This window comes from Idiotropiscis lumnitzeri, chromosome 15, assembly GCF_059441095.1.
Source record: "Idiotropiscis lumnitzeri isolate Australia: NSW breed Sydney's pygmy pipehorse chromosome 15, RoL_Ilum_1.0, whole genome shotgun sequence".
NCBI lineage: Eukaryota > Metazoa > Chordata > Actinopteri > Syngnathiformes > Syngnathidae > Idiotropiscis > Idiotropiscis lumnitzeri.
In genome coordinates, this window is record NC_142405.1 from 1,309,415 (window position 1) to 1,326,520 (window position 17,106).

General features: G+C 43.9%; 1 protein-coding gene across 4 annotated transcripts; it reads right to left on the minus strand.

Annotated features, from left to right (window-relative positions):
* Window positions 1–1,417: 1,417 nt before the first annotated feature.
* Window positions 1,418–16,111, minus strand: trip10a (thyroid hormone receptor interactor 10a). 4 transcript variants are annotated; one of them, XM_088317113.1, is made up of 16 exons: window positions 15,738–16,111; window positions 10,856–10,971; window positions 10,020–10,076; window positions 9,487–9,634; window positions 8,559–8,621; window positions 8,015–8,119; window positions 7,771–7,899; window positions 7,496–7,642; window positions 7,234–7,422; window positions 5,192–5,356; window positions 4,918–4,941; window positions 3,911–4,020; window positions 3,635–3,767; window positions 3,044–3,132; window positions 2,834–2,970; window positions 1,418–2,487 (listed from the first exon to the last, which is right to left on the minus strand). In XM_088317113.1, the coding sequence occupies exons 1-16, from the start codon at window positions 15,759–15,761 to the stop codon at window positions 2,336–2,338; spliced, it is 1,788 nt and encodes a 595-aa protein (XP_088173239.1). In that variant the 5' UTR covers window positions 15,762–16,111; the 3' UTR covers window positions 1,418–2,335. The 4 variants fall into 4 exon arrangements, with proteins under 4 accessions (XP_088173239.1, XP_088173240.1, XP_088173241.1 ...); XM_088317114.1 differs by lacking the exon at window positions 4,918–4,941; XM_088317115.1 differs by lacking the exon at window positions 5,192–5,356 and having other exon boundaries at window positions 15,738–16,110.
* Window positions 16,112–17,106: the final 995 nt, after the last annotated feature.

The following is a 17,106-nucleotide window of genomic DNA, read 5'->3' on the forward strand; positions in this document are numbered from 1 at the left end:
GGCCGATTAATAACATTTGATTGATTTTGAAACATAGACACCAGAGTCATCAAAGTTTAGTATTGTCAAACGTACGTATTATTCATTCTTTTAAGGGGTTTATTTAATTATTTTTGTCATCTACTTTCAACAAATTATGCCAATGCTAATTTTCAATTTCAAAGTGCTATCTAATCTTTGACTATTTACATAAAGCATATTTTTTATTCAGTATTTTTTTCTTTTTTATTTCAAAGATGTGAATTTCTAATGGTGAAAAAATATATTTTATTCCTTCATTTGTCCAAAATGAAACTCAATCGTCTTCAACATAAGCTAATTCTGTACATTCTGTGGTTGAGGGATCTAATTTTTCTTGTAATCATTCTTGACGGACTTAACTAATCGCACAGACGAAAGCCTCTTTCAAATTGACTGACATGCTAATCACTTGTAATGCAAATTAGCGACGGATAAAAGATGGCGTACGCCATTGCCCTTCATCTTCTTCTCTTCCCCGACTTCTGAATTCCAATCATGACACACACTGCCAAAACCAGCTCCATATACACAAAATACAGTTTAGATTTGAAAAAAAACTGAAAATTGTGAAGTCATTCCCAAAATGTGCATGTCGACCCACGCCCACTTCGTCCTCTGCAAAATTCAGAATTACCTCAGTTTTCCAGATGTTGTCCACATGACTTTTGTGTGTGCAAATGTTTTGCCACATTGGTAAGTTTCTTTATTCTGCTACATCTTCACGACGCCAACTTCACTTGATATAATGATCTTCCTGACCTCTTAATGTGGCAAATGTCAAGACTCCTCCTTCAGCATCTTCGTCGCTCTCGGTCAGCAAAGTTGCAGACGAGTACACACATTTTTTTGCTTTCAAAGAGCTCAAATTGTTAATATGGCACATCATATTCAAAAAGTGGACATGGGAGGCCCCTTCAGGAGCCACGTTGAGTGGAAAAAATAGTTTGGTGTTCAAATGCTTTTGTCATTGTAGTCCATTCATTCGACAGCAGAATGCTCGTTTGGCTGCTAATGAGCGCCCCCCCCCCCCCCCCACGGACACACATCTAAAACATCCTAATCATTATTTTTCAAAGGCAGTGCAACCTAATGAGGTATGCAAATAAATGCATGACCTGTACGAAAAGATGACAGAGCTTCAGCGTGCCTGATTGTGCAAAAATACAACAGTGCCATCTAGTGAGAGCTGCAGCCATTACAGCTGCACTTTCATAGCCTTCTCCATTATGAATATGGACACGTTATTTTAAGACAGCGCAACATAAATTGCAAAGAAATAAAAACAGCAAAATCACAAATAAAAATAATTATCATACAATAATATAAACTAAAAATATATCATTTTAAAATCTACAATTACTTTGTCGGAGTATGAACGACACATTTAACTTTGAAATGTGCTCCAGATTTATTTAGTTCTGAACCAAGAGAATATCTTTAATGCAAAAATGGTGAATATAGACACGCAGAACAATAACGTTGATGATTCTTACCTGAAAGGCACCCGAGACAAATGCTTCCTCCGAAACGTCGCTTAAAACAAACGTCAGAATGGATGAAGTTCAATTCAAAGCAACACACGAAGAAGAATTAGCGTCTTTTACTTCTCTAGCACACATTAAAAATCTTAATTGGAAAGGTTAAATAAGACAATAGTGGTCGTGTTGTGTCTAAAGTGTATCTTACATAAATACAATAGTCACCACTTGCGCAACTCGTGTGCATTCGTCTGCTCCCTTTTGTGACTACGCCATCCGCTGTGTGTGCAAGGTCATTAAAAACTACGAAATTCAAAGCGGAACATTAAAAATAAGTACATAAACATTTGTAATAAATTACATGCAGTAGAAAAACAGAGCAAAGAGAACCACTCTGTCCTTGGTTTGGGTTGGACGCGGGCCGTGTTTGCGATTGTCGGCCGTCCAACCGAATGAAAACACACAAAAGTGTCACTTCGTTGTGTTCTCGCACAATCAAAAAGGCTCCAATATTCGACTCGCAGCGAACGCGTCACTTTGTGTTCTGGTACCGTGACGCTGAGAACTCAATGGAAAATATCAGAGTGTGTTTGGACATCAAGAGTGGAGCGCGTTGGTAGCACCTTTTTGCTTTTGCTAATTTGGGACGACACTGGAGTCAGCCGACCACATCTCCGACTTCCTGGATGTGCTTCTGGTCCTGCCCGTAAGCGCTGTCGCGTCTTCATGAAGGCTCCCACAGGGATCAACTGCCAAAATGGTTTTTTTTGGTTGTTTTTTTTTTTTTTTTTGTGAAAGGGACTCCTCTCTTGTTGCTCACGTCGCATGCGCACGTGTCATTTATGGAGCGAGATGGAGACGTAGGACGTCGGGATGTAGCCTTCGTCCCCGTTGCTCCTACGGACGCGCGTCCAACCGTCGCCTTTGTCTTCCTCCACCACGGCCAGCACTTCTCCTTCCTGCATGGCGATGGTGCCTTCGCTGGCGCCTGCAACATCCGCACAACCGTGACGACTTAACGTATTTGTGTCCAGGTGGAAGTTAATCATTCATATCTTGATTATTATTCATAGGTGGTGAAACGGTGCTTTTATTTTGAAGGCCTGGCGTTTGATTCACTTAATTGATTTTTTAAATTTTATTTATTTGCCTAAATTATCAATGGCTGGTATCGGCATCCTTTATACCTTCAAATAAGTCTGCTTTTGGCCCTCGCACATTCTTAAGTGGTATGCCAGGAGATTTTTCTTTATATAATATGTGCCTTGTCACAATAAATGTTGAGAAACGCTGCTTTTAGTGGCGCTGCGAGCAAAACGGTGCCAGCGACGTACCCGGAAAGTTATACATGGCGGTGCAGTTCCCGATGGGCGCCGCCAGTTCCTCATCCTCAAAGTCATCATCGAATTCGGCGTAGATGGCATGAGAGGAGGCGTCGGGCGTGCCGCCATCGGAGTGAGCGCCATCCGGGCTGTGGGGAACACAAACGCTGGTGTAGGAAATCTCAATGGGTCAAACGCTGACGTGAGGAAGATGCGAGTCACCTGAGCGGTTCGTGAGCGTCGCTGTTGTTGAAGGAGTGCGATTTGTATCGTGGCGTGTCGCCTCGACCTCCTGCTTCGGCCAGCCACGTCTGCAAAATGGAATATTGTTATCAAATGAAGTTCCGTTGACTCTGTTACAATGTAAACAGGGACTGGCTTGGAAGGGGCATCATGGAAAAGTTTTTGCATCCCCCCCACCCCACAAATAAAAAATATTTTGTCATCAAAAGCACCCAAAAAAAATTTTTTTTAACTCATTCACTACCAGCCAAGTAAAAAATATTTTTTTTAAAATAAATGAATAAGATAATTGACATCTTTAACCGTCAATGGCAGTTAATGAGTAAAAAAACAAAATAGACTTTTTTTTGTCATTTTTTTTCAAAAGCAGCATCGTGCTCTTAAGGCTCCTGTGCGTGAACTTAATCCAGAGAACGTCACACCTTCTACCTGCTCCCTTCAAACTAAACGGCCTAATTGCATCTCTCCGACGGCTGCTTCCGATATTTCATGTTCAAATTAATTCAGAGAGCGGCCGCTCGACCAATTACAGGGAAAAATAAATAACAAGCGCCCTGAAATGGGCCTTACCTCATACTTGCTTTGCTCCCCCCTGAGACGTTCTATATTCAGATTGGTCTGATTGATTTGAGGTGCGAGGCTGGCGGCGTCTCCCAGATCAGGATTTTTCTCGTAAACACCCTTCATCTTCCCCAGGGCCTCGCTGACAGCCAGACATCGAGACACAAAGAGAGAATGTGACAAGTTTCTCTCTCGCACACACACACACGCTTACGTCACGGCGACGTGAGCGCGACGTCCACTGGCGGCGGCTCGGATGGAGACGAACGGCCCCCACGCACCAACCTCTGATCTATTTCCTTCTGCAACTTTCGTCCGGTTTCCTCCAGTTTTTCGTGCAGCCTCTTCCTGCGCTGCTCCGGAGGGAGGTGGGTGAAGTCCTCGGTGACCGCGGGCTGCGAAAAAGGTCACAGGAAGGCGACTTTAACGCTGCGGAAGTGACAGAAACAAACAAGCACTCCCACCCGTCAGGAAAAAAAACAAACAAAAAAAAACCACGCTTGAGATCAGCTCGCGTTCCAAAACAAACGTTCATCGAGTCACAGTTGGTCACGTGTTAGGGTCGCACTGAAAATAAAGTCAGATATGTTCAAGGCTTAATATGACAAGAATAATGTTGGAGATTTGCAAGAGCAACACAAAGTATATTTGAGAGTTAGAAAAAAAAAAAATTACAAAATTAACATTTTAACACTCTGAAATTATTCAACATTTTAATCTTTAAAACTTTTTAGTGTAAATATTTCACTTTATTCTCATCAAATAATTTAATCTAGTAGTGTGATTTTTATTTATTTTCAGTGTGGCACAAATACTTTTTTGTCCTTTTGTCATGTACAATAGCGAGCTGAACCCCAAAGTTTTTTTTATAGATCGAGATACAGATAGAACCACAAACATTTTTTTTCTGTATGAATATCTTGAAACTTTTATCCTGTCATTCTCTTGACTTTTTCTCCAACATTGTTCTTGCAGCATTATAATTGATGTATTCCCCCCCGACAGTCAGTGTGGCCCTAACACTTCTTTTTGCCACGTTCCTTGGTACAAAAAAAAAAAGCACAATTTTCTTTGAGCATGACCTCGTGTCTCCTCTCCTCCACCAACAAGTGACCACCTTTTCAATGCAAAAGAAACGAGTAAATTAAAACATACCAGCTGCCTTCGAGCATTTGATCGTCAGATTATTATTATTTTTTTTTTTTAAATCATAATTAAAAAAGCATTTGCATGGAGAAGGTGGCCGCTTTAAGTGTCACCCGCTTTGCAAACCCGCGCCATTAATTCATTACCGGAATCCGCTCTGGCGTGAACCTCTGAAGAAGAAGGAAGCACAATATGGATTGGAACACATGCTTAGTTCGTTTTGTTAACCTCGGCAGTGATGTCCAACACACGTTTGAATGATACAAGTGTGATGTGAATAACATTCCATATATTTTACCGTACACACATTCAAACAAAAGCATGACAATTCAGTAACATAAAAGTAGTGTTTTGGTGGCGCGATAGCATGTGCAAGCCCCGGCGGGTAACCGGGCGGCTGTCCTTGCGAGAGGGACTCACCGATCTCCTGAGTGTGCGGAAGGACGAGATTCTGGGTTTGACTGTCTTATTGATCTCCTTCAAACAGTACGACAGGGGGTCCCGGCCAAACTTGGGGGACGGGGGTCCGTTAACGGGCGAGGGGGCGGGAGGGGTGGAGAAAGGAGGTTGCGTGGAAGGGGAGAGCTGGTAAGAGGCCGGGTTGGGGGGGGGGGCAGCATGAAGCAGGCGGGTCGATATTCAGCAGGAAGGAGGAAAAAGGGTGGATTGGAGGGATGCGGGGGGGACGGGGAGGGGAAAGAGAAAAAGAAAAACAAGGTGACAAGAGAAAGAAAAAGACACCGTCAACACTTTGAAGCACAACACAAAACCAGAAGACAACATGACAGCAAACACAAACACGCACGCAAAAGGCATTTGGGCTCATTACACGTATTGAAATTAAAACAATCAGAACAGAAAAGCAAGCAGCTCAAGCTTCACCCCCGCCCGGCACCCCAACAATGCAGAAGAAGCAGCAGCACAAAAACTTGCAGTCGCGCTCATCGTTAAGCTTGTACACTGCGGGTCATCTCGGTACAAACAAATTCTGATAAATGTATCATTATGATCAATTATTTCATTTTATGTACTTTTTAAATAATTCATTTATTGGGAAAACACCATAGACCAAACTTTTTCATTTCAGGGCCGCATAGAGAAAAATGTGAAATTCTTTTGACTTTAATTCACAAAACACTCTGAAATTATTCAACGAAGCAATTACATATTTTTTCTATTTTCAAGTTATTTTTGAAAAGAGAATGAGAGATTTTGTTTTTGTGGGGTGCGGTGGTAAATCAATCAATCAGTCATATTTAAAGAATAAGAACTATCCAGTGAACCAAAAAATGTGCGCGTCTTTCACTGACACGGGAGACTCTTTAGTCCCCACTGAAATCGAAAACAGACCTAGAAGAGTTCTTGCTGTGGACTGCAAAAGTCAGAAAGTCCGACGCGATGATTAAGTGGAGGTGCCCGTTTCCTCGCCTGCGATTCATCAGGCTGCGAGCTTAATTGGGAGAGCATGACGGATGACACACGGCAGCGCACACACACACACACACACACACACACATGCACGGCCGAGCACAGCCTGGGACGACATGCTGAGGGGAGAGGCGTTGAACAAGCAAACAAGTTATACAGAGGGGGTCCTTGAGTGTTGTGAATAGAAGGGGGGGGGAGGGGGCTGACTAATCATGTGACCAGCTGAACACCTCTAGGAGTGGAAAAAAAATGCCTGCACTGTGGTGCCGTTCCACTCCAATGCTGTAGGTGGCAGTCATGCATATTAAAAGGTGAGCGTCAATTGCCATACACTAAAAAAAAAAAAAAAAAAAAAAACACATCTGTTGGTCCAGATGCAAGGGAACCAGAACAGTGAAGACTGAAGATAAACTATTCAACCAGCGGCGAATTTGGACCAGCATGTTTTTGCTTTTGCAGTTGGCGGCGGTCACTAAAAGCGCCAGTTGACCCCGATTCCCGTTTTACTGACCCGGCAAATAACATTGCGGCTTGTCCTCACAATGCTTGCGATTGTAGCGCCAAGTATAATGGAAGCAGTGTTTGTGGATGCCAGCGGAGGGAAAAACTCAACGTTGTGCTGTTGAAAGCACAAGCGCAGCACAACGCTTGACTGCCGCTTGACCTGGCCGCACGGAGGGTGGGCTTGAGAGAGTGCTGGAGGAGGTAGTGGGGGGGGGGCCTCACTCATGCAGAGGGGGTGTGTTCTAGAAACACTCCATGGGGTGCTAAAAAAAAATTGCATGCTGTGGAGGTTTAGAGGGTGGGAACGGGAGTGCGGTCCGTCCTGGCTCGGCCCGCCATGCATGGAGCCGCCCACGAGTTGACTGCATTCATCTTTTCGATATACACAACATGTGCATCTCAAGAAATTAGAATATCGTCAATTTATTTCTGTAATGCAATTCAAACACAGCAAATTTACTCAACTAAATGTATACGTCGCACGTTCGCTCAGCGATATAATCATTCGTGTTCGCACGCAAAAATCCTACCTTGGACTTTTTGCTGAAAAGCCAAAAGTTTTTGCCTCGGTTCTTGCCCAAAAGGTCAATGGAGCCTTTGGGCGTCCCCAGACTGCTGTCCGACGACGCCCTATTGATGCCTTGACTGAAGTCCTCAAATTCCACGTCGCTCGGGCGCTCAAAGCCCGACTTGTTCTGCTCGATGACCACCAGGGTGTCCTGAATGGCAAAGTTGGAGCGCCGTCACGTTACTCCGCAGCGTTTTCTTTCAAATGCACCGAAAGCGACTCACGTTTTTCTCGTTGACATTCGTGCCGGCTTTGGTGATGCCGTCCAGGCACTTGCCGATGATGGGCATCACCTGCTTCTCCGTGTCCGAGAACAAGATGTAGCCCTGCGCCAGCTTCCGCATTCGTCGCTCGTCCAGTTCTTGCATTTTCTGGTTCACGGACAACAATATTTTGGGATTGATGTGAACATTTCTGTCATTTTCTGTTATGCAAGACAAGTGATGTGCACACGGCACATATCATCTAAAAAAAATGGGTCTCCTTAAAGACAACTTACATTAAAGATGAGCGGCATGTCGGTGAAATAGAACTGCTTCTGCTCCTTGTTGAACTTTTGGAGTTGAGCGGCGTAGTCGTTCTTGCACTCCTCTGCCGTGTGCGCTCTCATGTGAGCTTGTTGCTTAGCCTTCCGAAAGCGCGCACAAACGACACACAGACCTTAACATTCACATTCTTTGCGAAATTAAATAAAAAAATAAATAAATTGAAAAAAAAAATATCAAGTTTGCGACTGTTTTCACCTTTTCCACATCCGCCTTGGTGGCGTTGATGTCCTGATCCGTCTTGTCGGCATTCTGCGCCGCTCGCTCGGCTTCTCGCCATTCCCGCTCAAAGCGCTTTTTACTCTGGAAAAAGAGGACAGACGGCATTTTGATTTAATAACGCGCGGACTGGATGGCAACTCTGAGATTTCATTTTGGAAAAGACAACGCTTGTCAACAACAACTTTGGCAGCTCCCAATTTCGAAGCATTTTATTGTTTAATCCTCGTGTGGTGCTTTCCAGTGGTCGATGGAAACTCAAATTCGATTTTTTTTTAATCCTGACGTTTTTTGGTCAACAATTCATACATGACAACATGATGTATCGTATCAACAGTACACTGTTGCTAGTTGGAAATATAGCACCATATCATTAGAAAAAAAATGACTAACGTCAAATTATATGTATCTGGTGGTTTATCATTGTAATTATGTTTTATGATGTTTTTTTTGGGTCATCATTAACTTTCTTGATTGCCTTTGGGACATCATGCCTTTAAACGTGCCATTAATCCACACTTACGGTTTCTAGTTGCTTGTTGGTGCTCTCCAACGCCTGCTGGGCCTTCTTGGCCTCCATCAGATACTGCAGACATTTATAAAAATAGAGTCAGTGGAGGGGGGGGGGGGTCATGTGACAGCTCTGGTGTAAGTGCAGGGTGAACGGTGACAACACGATGGGGGAAGGAAAAATAAAATGGAAAGGAGAAACGCCAGCGTGTCTGCCTGACACGTCTCGTCTGCCGTCAGTCCGATAATCCGATGAGACGGAGCCGAGGAATGACTCGTCGACAGGAGACGCCACATCGCTGCGCATCCACTTTGGCTTCAGTGAACGTCCACAATGTCCACATCACCATGACGCGCGTCAACCGCTCCGAATAACTACCACCGTGGGGACTCAAGTGTTGCGACACACCTACAGGAAGTTAACTTTTGAGAAAAAAAAAAGGCACAACTTGCACACAATCTTTTTTCTAGTTCATCTTAAATGTTTGTAAAATGCGCATGTGAACCTGGGGAACATGCTTTTTTTACGTCATCCTACAATAAGGTGTAATTGCACATCCACTCCAGTAGTTGGCAGTGGCGCTCTCCTTGCCCATTGTGCGCAACAAGTATTAACTGGACGATGTCGGTTTGTTTTGCAACGAAAATGGTATTACTTATAGTTGCGGCGGAGAGTGGGAGAAGGATGGGGGGGGGCGAAAATGTTTTCTTCTTGCTGGGGGGGTGTAAGAGCAAATAATTGAGAAGCACCTTTCTACGTGGACGTCATCCAAGCATGATTTTACGGACAGGCGCCTTCCCAGCAAACAGTCAATTCAATTGTACAACTCAAAAGTGCGCAAAATGATCACAAAATGAACTTTTGACCAATACGAGTGGAACACGATGCCTAAAAGTTGAAGTCATTCATTTTCATGGATTGGAATTCTTTCTTGGCTCACCGACTTTCGCTCCTGCTTGAGCTCCTGCAGGTACTTGGTGAGGTCGGCGCAAATGTTCATCAGCATGTTCTCGGCAACGAGCTCCCTCTGGCCCGCGTAGTCGTTCATCTCGTTTAAGATGTCCACAAACGACTGGTAGCTGGTGAGCCTAACGGGGAAGACGGTGGCGACGGTTTCAGATAACACAGTGCACAACATGAGGAAGTCACGATAAGAGCTGCGTCATATCCTGATTCCGTGTTTAAAACTCCCAGATAGCCAGTTAAGAGTTACAATGTGAACGTGTCTTGACAGCGTCCAATTTAGGAGAGACAATTTGAAATTGTATTTTACAAGCCACAAAATGTACTAATAATCCATCGCTTGTGGTGCACAATTGTCAAGTCAAGTTGGATTGTTGGCTCACTGAACACGTCACATTTAAAATTGATTGCACTTTTTTTTTTTTTTTAACTCATTTAATGCCATTGACGGCTGAAGACGTCAAAGATCCATTTTTTTTTTTTTTTACTCGGCAGGTTCATTTTGCTCACCTGCCGTCCGGCTCATCTTTGCTGATCCGTTTCAAATTAAATTTCTTTGAAAGATTCCTGAGAAAAGACAAAAGCGCATTAAATAATTAAAAAAGCGAAGATGTACACAATGTGGACAAAAGTATTGGGCCACTTTGCTATTGCACTCTCATTGGAACCTCGATTCTCGTTCCAGACAAAAAACTAATCGTACAAAACCAGAGCAATATTTCTCATAAGGAATCCGTTCCAGAGTTTGCAATCTAGACAGCCAAGGGAACAACTAGAAAATTACATACAGAAAACAGTTTGAAATAAAATATGATTGACTTTAACAAACACTTTTAAGAATCTTAAATTAATAGCATACGGAAGACAGTGCCGATCGCAGTGGAAGAACATCTAGTCCAACATCTGAGGCGTGTCCCAATACTTCTGTCCATTTATGTATCATTTTTATGTATATTGTGCATTGACCTGCAAACGCAATACAAGGAAGTTTAAGTGAATGAAAGTAAAAGCAGAACGACATCACACAGAAACTCATCAACTGCCCACAACAACCACAGTATAGATCTTAAAGAAAAAAAAAAAGGCAGCGTCCCCTTCCTGGTGCTGCTCTTCCTCATTTCAATCTTCCTCTGACCATATCATGTGACCGTCTGCTCCCACTTCCTCGGCGCATGCTCAGCGAGTGGGAGCAGCGGGACTGCAGCTGGAGAATGAGGCCAGTGTGTTCCGATTGAGTCATGAGACTAGACAAACATGCCATAAACAGTCCTTTCAAATGCGGACACACACACACACACACACACACACCCCCACTTTGATGCAGATGATTGAAGGACAAGGCCCACCTCAGCTGCTTGGCATAGTTCTGCTCAATCTCGGTCCTCTCCTTCACAAATTTCACATACTTCTCCACCAGCTCGATCCCGGAGTGTGTGTGCTTCTCGATGACGTCACAACGGTCCTGAAAAAAAAAAGAAAAAATTAAATAAAGCACGAGGGTCCGATTAGGGAAAAGAGACGCTGCAGGAAGTGAATCATGTTTGGATAATGTTGCAGCGGCTGGAATGCCGTCAAGAATCTCGCTTCATGTTACACGGCAGACGTTCCCACCGCATGTAGCCAAGTAGTATCGTTAAACACGCTCATAAATGTCCGTTTGCATCAGCTGCTTGTCCAATCTTCCATTCATAAATGTAGCAAAATGTTGCAAGTCTGGTGCAATTACAAGTTCACGCCCACATGGCGAGCCGACGCCACAAAACGGACTCGAACGCTTCCTCGTGTCCGTTTCAACAGAAGCATTCCAAATAGTTGCCATTTATAGAGACCGCGGCCATATTTGGAACATTTGGACACCACTCAAGTCACCAGCATGAACCATGTGAGGAGAGGCCTCGATGTGCAAGAATGAAATCAGAAAAAGAAGCACGCCAGGGGGGCAAATCAGTGGTGTTCTTCAATCTCGCGTCTTTCATTTTAGGCAGCTGGCTAAAGTGATTAAAAACAATAATCCATACTTTTGTTGCATCTCGGCCAGATTACTGTCGTGCATTTTATTTTGGAGTCAGCCAGTCCTCGCTCAAGCGCCTCAAGTCAAACACTTTTTCAAGCCACTACATCATCCATGCATCCATTTTCTTTCGCGATGATCCTCATTCGGTTCACGAAGAGATTGAAGCCGATCCCAGCAGGGCAATTTCGAGTATTCGGTGAATTTAACGTGCATGTTTTTGGAATGTGTAAAGAAGACACCTATGCAAACAAAGGTGCATTCGTGTCTACGATAACACAAGCACGACACCCTACGTGACCTTTTTCACTTCATTGGATTATTTTGCATTCAGACGATGACAATGAGGCCGGTCCTCATTGAACGCAACCACTTCTGACGCATGACGACGCCAAATGAGGCATAAAATAAGAGCGGTTCAGCCGCGAACCTCAACAATCCGCCTGGCGGAATTGGATTTCCGCAATAAAAAGGGCACGCTCAGACAAGCCGTTGAGGAGTGAGTGACCAGATCGCCGATGGTCTCTCGCGGGGCATTCCCAGGCTTTATTTGCGCCGAGTGATCGGATTGAGGAGAAGTGGGGAAGTGGAGGAGAGGGTGGGAAATTGAAATGGGGGAACCTTGACAAGTTGGGCCAAGTCCTTCCCCGCCCTTTCCGGAGACGACGTTTTGACTAATTACAGAGCAGAGTAAAAGGTTAAAGACTCCGGCCTAAAACAAAAGGTCATCTAACTGACAATGACGTTTGTTTCCTCCTCCTCGCCCCACTGAGGTAATCCTGCAACGCGGTACAGAGAAGAGCTTATTGAGAGGGCGAAAAATGAAAAAAGAAAAAAAAAAAACGATCCGTAATGTCCAATTTTCGTGTCAGCTGACCGGTGCGCCTGAAGCATCAACACGTGGTGCTGTTTATTCAGTCCGGGTAATTATCTTGTCAGGAACATTTTTGGGCAACAAGGCCACATGGTTGTGTGTCACAACTTTGGGACATGATTATTTTGAATTAAAAGCCCAATTCAGAATTGTCCAAATGCTCGGAATTTCCACTTCCCAAAAGTAAATATCCGATTTCAGAAGTTGTCCATGAAAGTAAGCGGACCGATTATCCTCGTGTCCGTCTCGCAAGTCACCTGAACAGAAGCCCGCTAAAGGCTCTGTTAGCACTCGCTGACTTGTTAGCATGAGCCGCCGCACTGCTCTTGCACACCGCACGCCTTTAAATAGCAGCGGGATTAAGTGCGATCAGTGGGCAGATGCCAGACAAGTGAGTGTCGAGGTAAACGTTCACACAACCAGTGACGGGGGAACCGACAAAGTGGGACGCAATCTGTTCCATGGCGCCGCTTGACTTCCGAGTTGTTCTGCAAAAGCATTTTTCCTGCAGCAAATCATGTCGTGGATGGATTCTCGCCATCGTAGAACCTCTACAGGACGACTATTGCGATACGTGAGTAAAAATATATAAACCAGGACGTGAAAGCTGAAATAAAGAAAAGCGATTCACATTTGGCGACAGCTTCGTGGATCATTTCTGTGCCGGCGACATGCTATTCACGTTAGCATCATGTTTACATTAGCAAAATGTTATTTCACGTGGAGTGCTTCATTGAGGTATGAATGACCTGACGAGCAAGTTTTTCAAGATATGAGCCATCTCTCAGTTGATTATTTGCTTTGACAAGCGAGCAAAAAATGTCAAAGTGCTCGCTAGAGATGGTGGCAGCGCAAGCAAACAAAACTCATTTCACAACAATCAGCAGTTTGGTAAATATTCAACAAATCTTCAAAAAGCCAATGTCAGTTAAGAGTCTAATGCCAAACGCTCAGTGAAAAAGGGGAATTACATGTTGTGTACCGCTGCTAGCTAAATGCTAAATACAAAATGAAAACAGCTCAAACAGGCTAAAAAACAGCATCAATTTTATAACTTTTTGACAATGTTTATTTGACTGTTGAAGCAACACATGTAGACAAACAATATAACAATACTCACGAGTATATATATTTTTTTATCCTCTGCAAAAAATGACTAACGTTACTCGTACTGTTGCATAAGGAGTTCGTTATTGAGAATTGTGCACTAGCTTATTGCTAAAACACAATGCAAAATGCCACGGACGAGCTAGTCGGATTGATAATCTAACCTTTAGATGCCGGGCTAAGGGACCAAGCCTGACCGTGAATAAAAAAAAAAAATGTAAAAATGAAATCACAAATAATTGATGCTTATTATAATGAATTGCCAAAACTCACAAGAATTTGGGGAAATTTTTTGAGGAGGTGGGAGGGACAAGCCAAGAAGCAGGGGAGACGGATCAGTGGAAAAACACTGCAAAGAAGTGGGGTAAAGAACTTCCTCTTCACACTGGTGCGAGCATCGTTCAATCAAAGTAGGGCAAAACTAATTAGGCTGTTGCACAAGCACGCAGAACAGAAAAAGGGACGGGAAACGTGGCCCGAGGGGGGAAACGCTGAAATGAGGCTGCAGCCTCCCAGTCTTTATCTCTTCAATGCAATTCAGCCTGTCAGAGAACAAACATGCGCGCGCAAGTTTCCTCCATGACTTCACGCATGTTCTTACTATTTGCTCTACTAGTTCGTGTCGTTGTCTAACAACCCGCAAAGAGCTACAGCGGCCTGATGCTGACTGAACCAATTATCTGACCGCCAGCTAAAAAGAATGCATTTGTGGAATAAAGTGCGGAAAAACGGCCCCAAAAAAGTGTGGCAACACACCACTCCAGGCGAGAGAAACAGTACCTATTAAGTGCTTTGAGGCCGTACGTGTCAGTTTTCAGGCCTGTTCCAATGGAAATGCAAACAAGTCATAAGCAGTGATGCATTCTGATCTGACGGATTCAGATACAAGCATTTTTTTTTTTATTATTATCGCTACTTCAAGTTCAACTTTACTGTCAAACTAAACAAAAATAAACAAATATGACATTTTGCACATTTAAAACATCCACGTAGCTGAACCTTCCAGTCCGCTAGCTTATTGCTCATGCTAAATTGCATTAGTGTTGCAATCCTTTAAGCAACGGGAGGATGACAATTTAATTTCTGACGTGTGAATGGACCCGATTGACTTCAGGCAAAAGATGGATTACACTTTGAGCGGGTTCCCAAACGTCACCGAGCGGGAACTCAACCGATGCTCACTCCAACCAAGTGACTGATGGCGTTGTTCATTTCGATTTGGAAGAGACTCACCTCACAGGCATACGCAGTAATTCTCGCTCTCTAGTTTGAGTTGAGTCTTACAGCGGTTAACTTATTTTTACACTTGAATGAGAGTTAAGCTATATCTCTATCCACGGCATCCACTCAACTTCAGCAACATCCCCCTCGCCATTTCCTAAATCGCTTCATCAAGGGGGGATACATTGTCAGGCATATTGAAAAATAATCTTGAGGCGTAAAAAAACAAACAAACATATTTTTGATTGTTCAGCCCAAGCACTGTGGGCGGATAGTTTTGTTGTACAGCAGCTAACTTAATTTGTACCTTTAAAAGAATTTATGATAGTGACAGTTTGAGCTCACTTTACAAGAGCTCTGTGGTGCCAGGTTCCAACATTCAAAATTGCACAATCAGTTGAGAACGACCTTTAGTTTTAGTGTCCCTCATAAAACTCAAAGCAGCAAGTAGCATGTCTGCTAGCATAAATCGCTCAATATTATTAAACTATTCATTTATCATCAAGCAAGCTTCTGCCATTGTTTCCAGTTGCACGACAACGATGACACCATTAAAGGTTGATTTCAAATTCAAATGACACTGAGCATGTGGTGTCATCTCTATGGAAGCAAAGTGTAAACAAGGAAACAACACACAATTCCCAGTGGCTGCAACGTAAACCCTGCGGGACACCAAGAAGGTGCATGCACGGAGTAGCTTTTAAGCGCAGAACATTTGAAAGAGGTGACGTGACAACTTTGATGTGCGATCGCACCGCAAGTGATGTTCGGACATATCATTAGGCACAACCTCCGGAGTCTAACTGAACCCAAACAAACACGGATTTTTGCATCCCGTGTACCTAATAAAGTGGCCCGTCGCCGTGCAAACGTGGACTAACTTCTCCAACCGCTGACCGTGAACGCACCATCCCGAGCAATCAAAACTAAAATAGCAACTAACGCAACACAACCCAAAAGATAGCAAGAATCCCCCCGCCCCACCGACCGCGTTGCTTATTCGGCAGCGACTCACCCAAAGCTCGGTGCCCCAGTCCATGTTGAGCCCGCTGGCCAAGCCCTCTCGACCGCCCCGAATACAAAGAACTTCTCCAAAGTTCTCCGAGTATAATCCCCCAAAGGCGGGCGGAGGAACACTTTCTGCCCGTCGTCGCCCTTCCGCAGCGTCGCTCGCTTCCTTCAGCAAGTCACGTAAACCAGTAACATAATTGGCTAATTAAAGCCGTCTGACAGCCGTTCGTCTAGTTCGTCCAAATATTTTTCATAGCGAAGGAAAGAAGGATAAACTCAACTGGGTTTCATATCCGCGTCACTCCCAAATCCGTGCAACCTTAAAGGGCCAGCGCACTCAAGTTTGACTGCGAGGCCACGTCCCGCCTGCACCGGCGCGCGCGTCCTCGAACGTGCTGTGCGATGACGCGCACGTCGAGCGTCACGTGACACCCAGCTCGCACGCGCGCCGGACATATCATTAGGGACAACTGCTGTACATTCCTTGCGGAAAGTGTATGTAAATGTTGTTGTTTTTTTTTCATTTTTCAATCACATTTTGAGTCATTCTAATCTACAAGTGAAGGCCTTCGCAATCACTTGCCAGGCGATGCAGCAACGGGAGTTTCTTTCACCTGATTGGATTCAAAGCAAATCGGGCCCTTATGACGTCAGCCTTAGTCCGTCCTCTGATTTGTTGGTCAAAGCAAAACTTGTCACGGCCAACTCAGTACGATATACTTTTTTTTTCATTTAGGTTTTAGTACACAAGTATGGAAGAGTGGAACTGCCTCCCCCCCTAAATATTACTCAGAAAAATATATATTTATTTTATTTTTTCATGCAAAGCAATACACTTCTATATTTTCGTGATAATTGATAAATATCGATTCTGACCAGTTCTGGGGGACATATGTGGTACAGTCTATTTTCATGTTGTCAGTTTTGATGTCGTACTGTGGAAGCATTTGGCCAACGTGTTTGTGGCAGTGCCATTGGAAAAAGCAGCGTTGGTTGACGTGGCTTCAGTGAGCTTTAGAGTGCAGTAGCGCCACCCGGTGGTCTTTACGTTTGTTGCAATGACGTAGCTCCACATAGAGTATTTGGTGAAATATTAAACAGCGTACAAGCCGTTATTGACTGAAAGTGAATGTTTTGAAATAATAAATCAATCAAAACACAACACCAATATGTACATTTCATACAGTTTTCAGGCCTACAAAGCTTCAAAAGGTTGTCACTAAGACATTTGACGTGTAACAAATAATTGAACCGAGTGTGATATAAAGTTCCGTTTGGTGTTAAATATAAACACGACGTACATACAACGTAGAGTGTCCCACGGAAAAATGAAGTGCTCTCCCACTAAATGACAGAAGGCAAAATTCTTCTCC

Bases quoted from the DNA above. Each gene is read 5' to 3' on its own strand.
- trip10a (XM_088317113.1), bottom strand. From the start codon at position 15,761: ATGGACTGGGGCACCGAGCTTTGG. The intron at 4,942-5,191 runs GTGAGTCCCTCT...CTTCTTCTTCAG, and splicing joins TCCGCACACTCAGGAGATCG to AGGTTCACGCCAGAGCGGAT. The intron at 3,133-3,634 runs GTAAGGCCCATT...TCCATTTTGCAG, and splicing joins GGGAGCAAAGCAAGTATGAG to ACGTGGCTGGCCGAAGCAGG.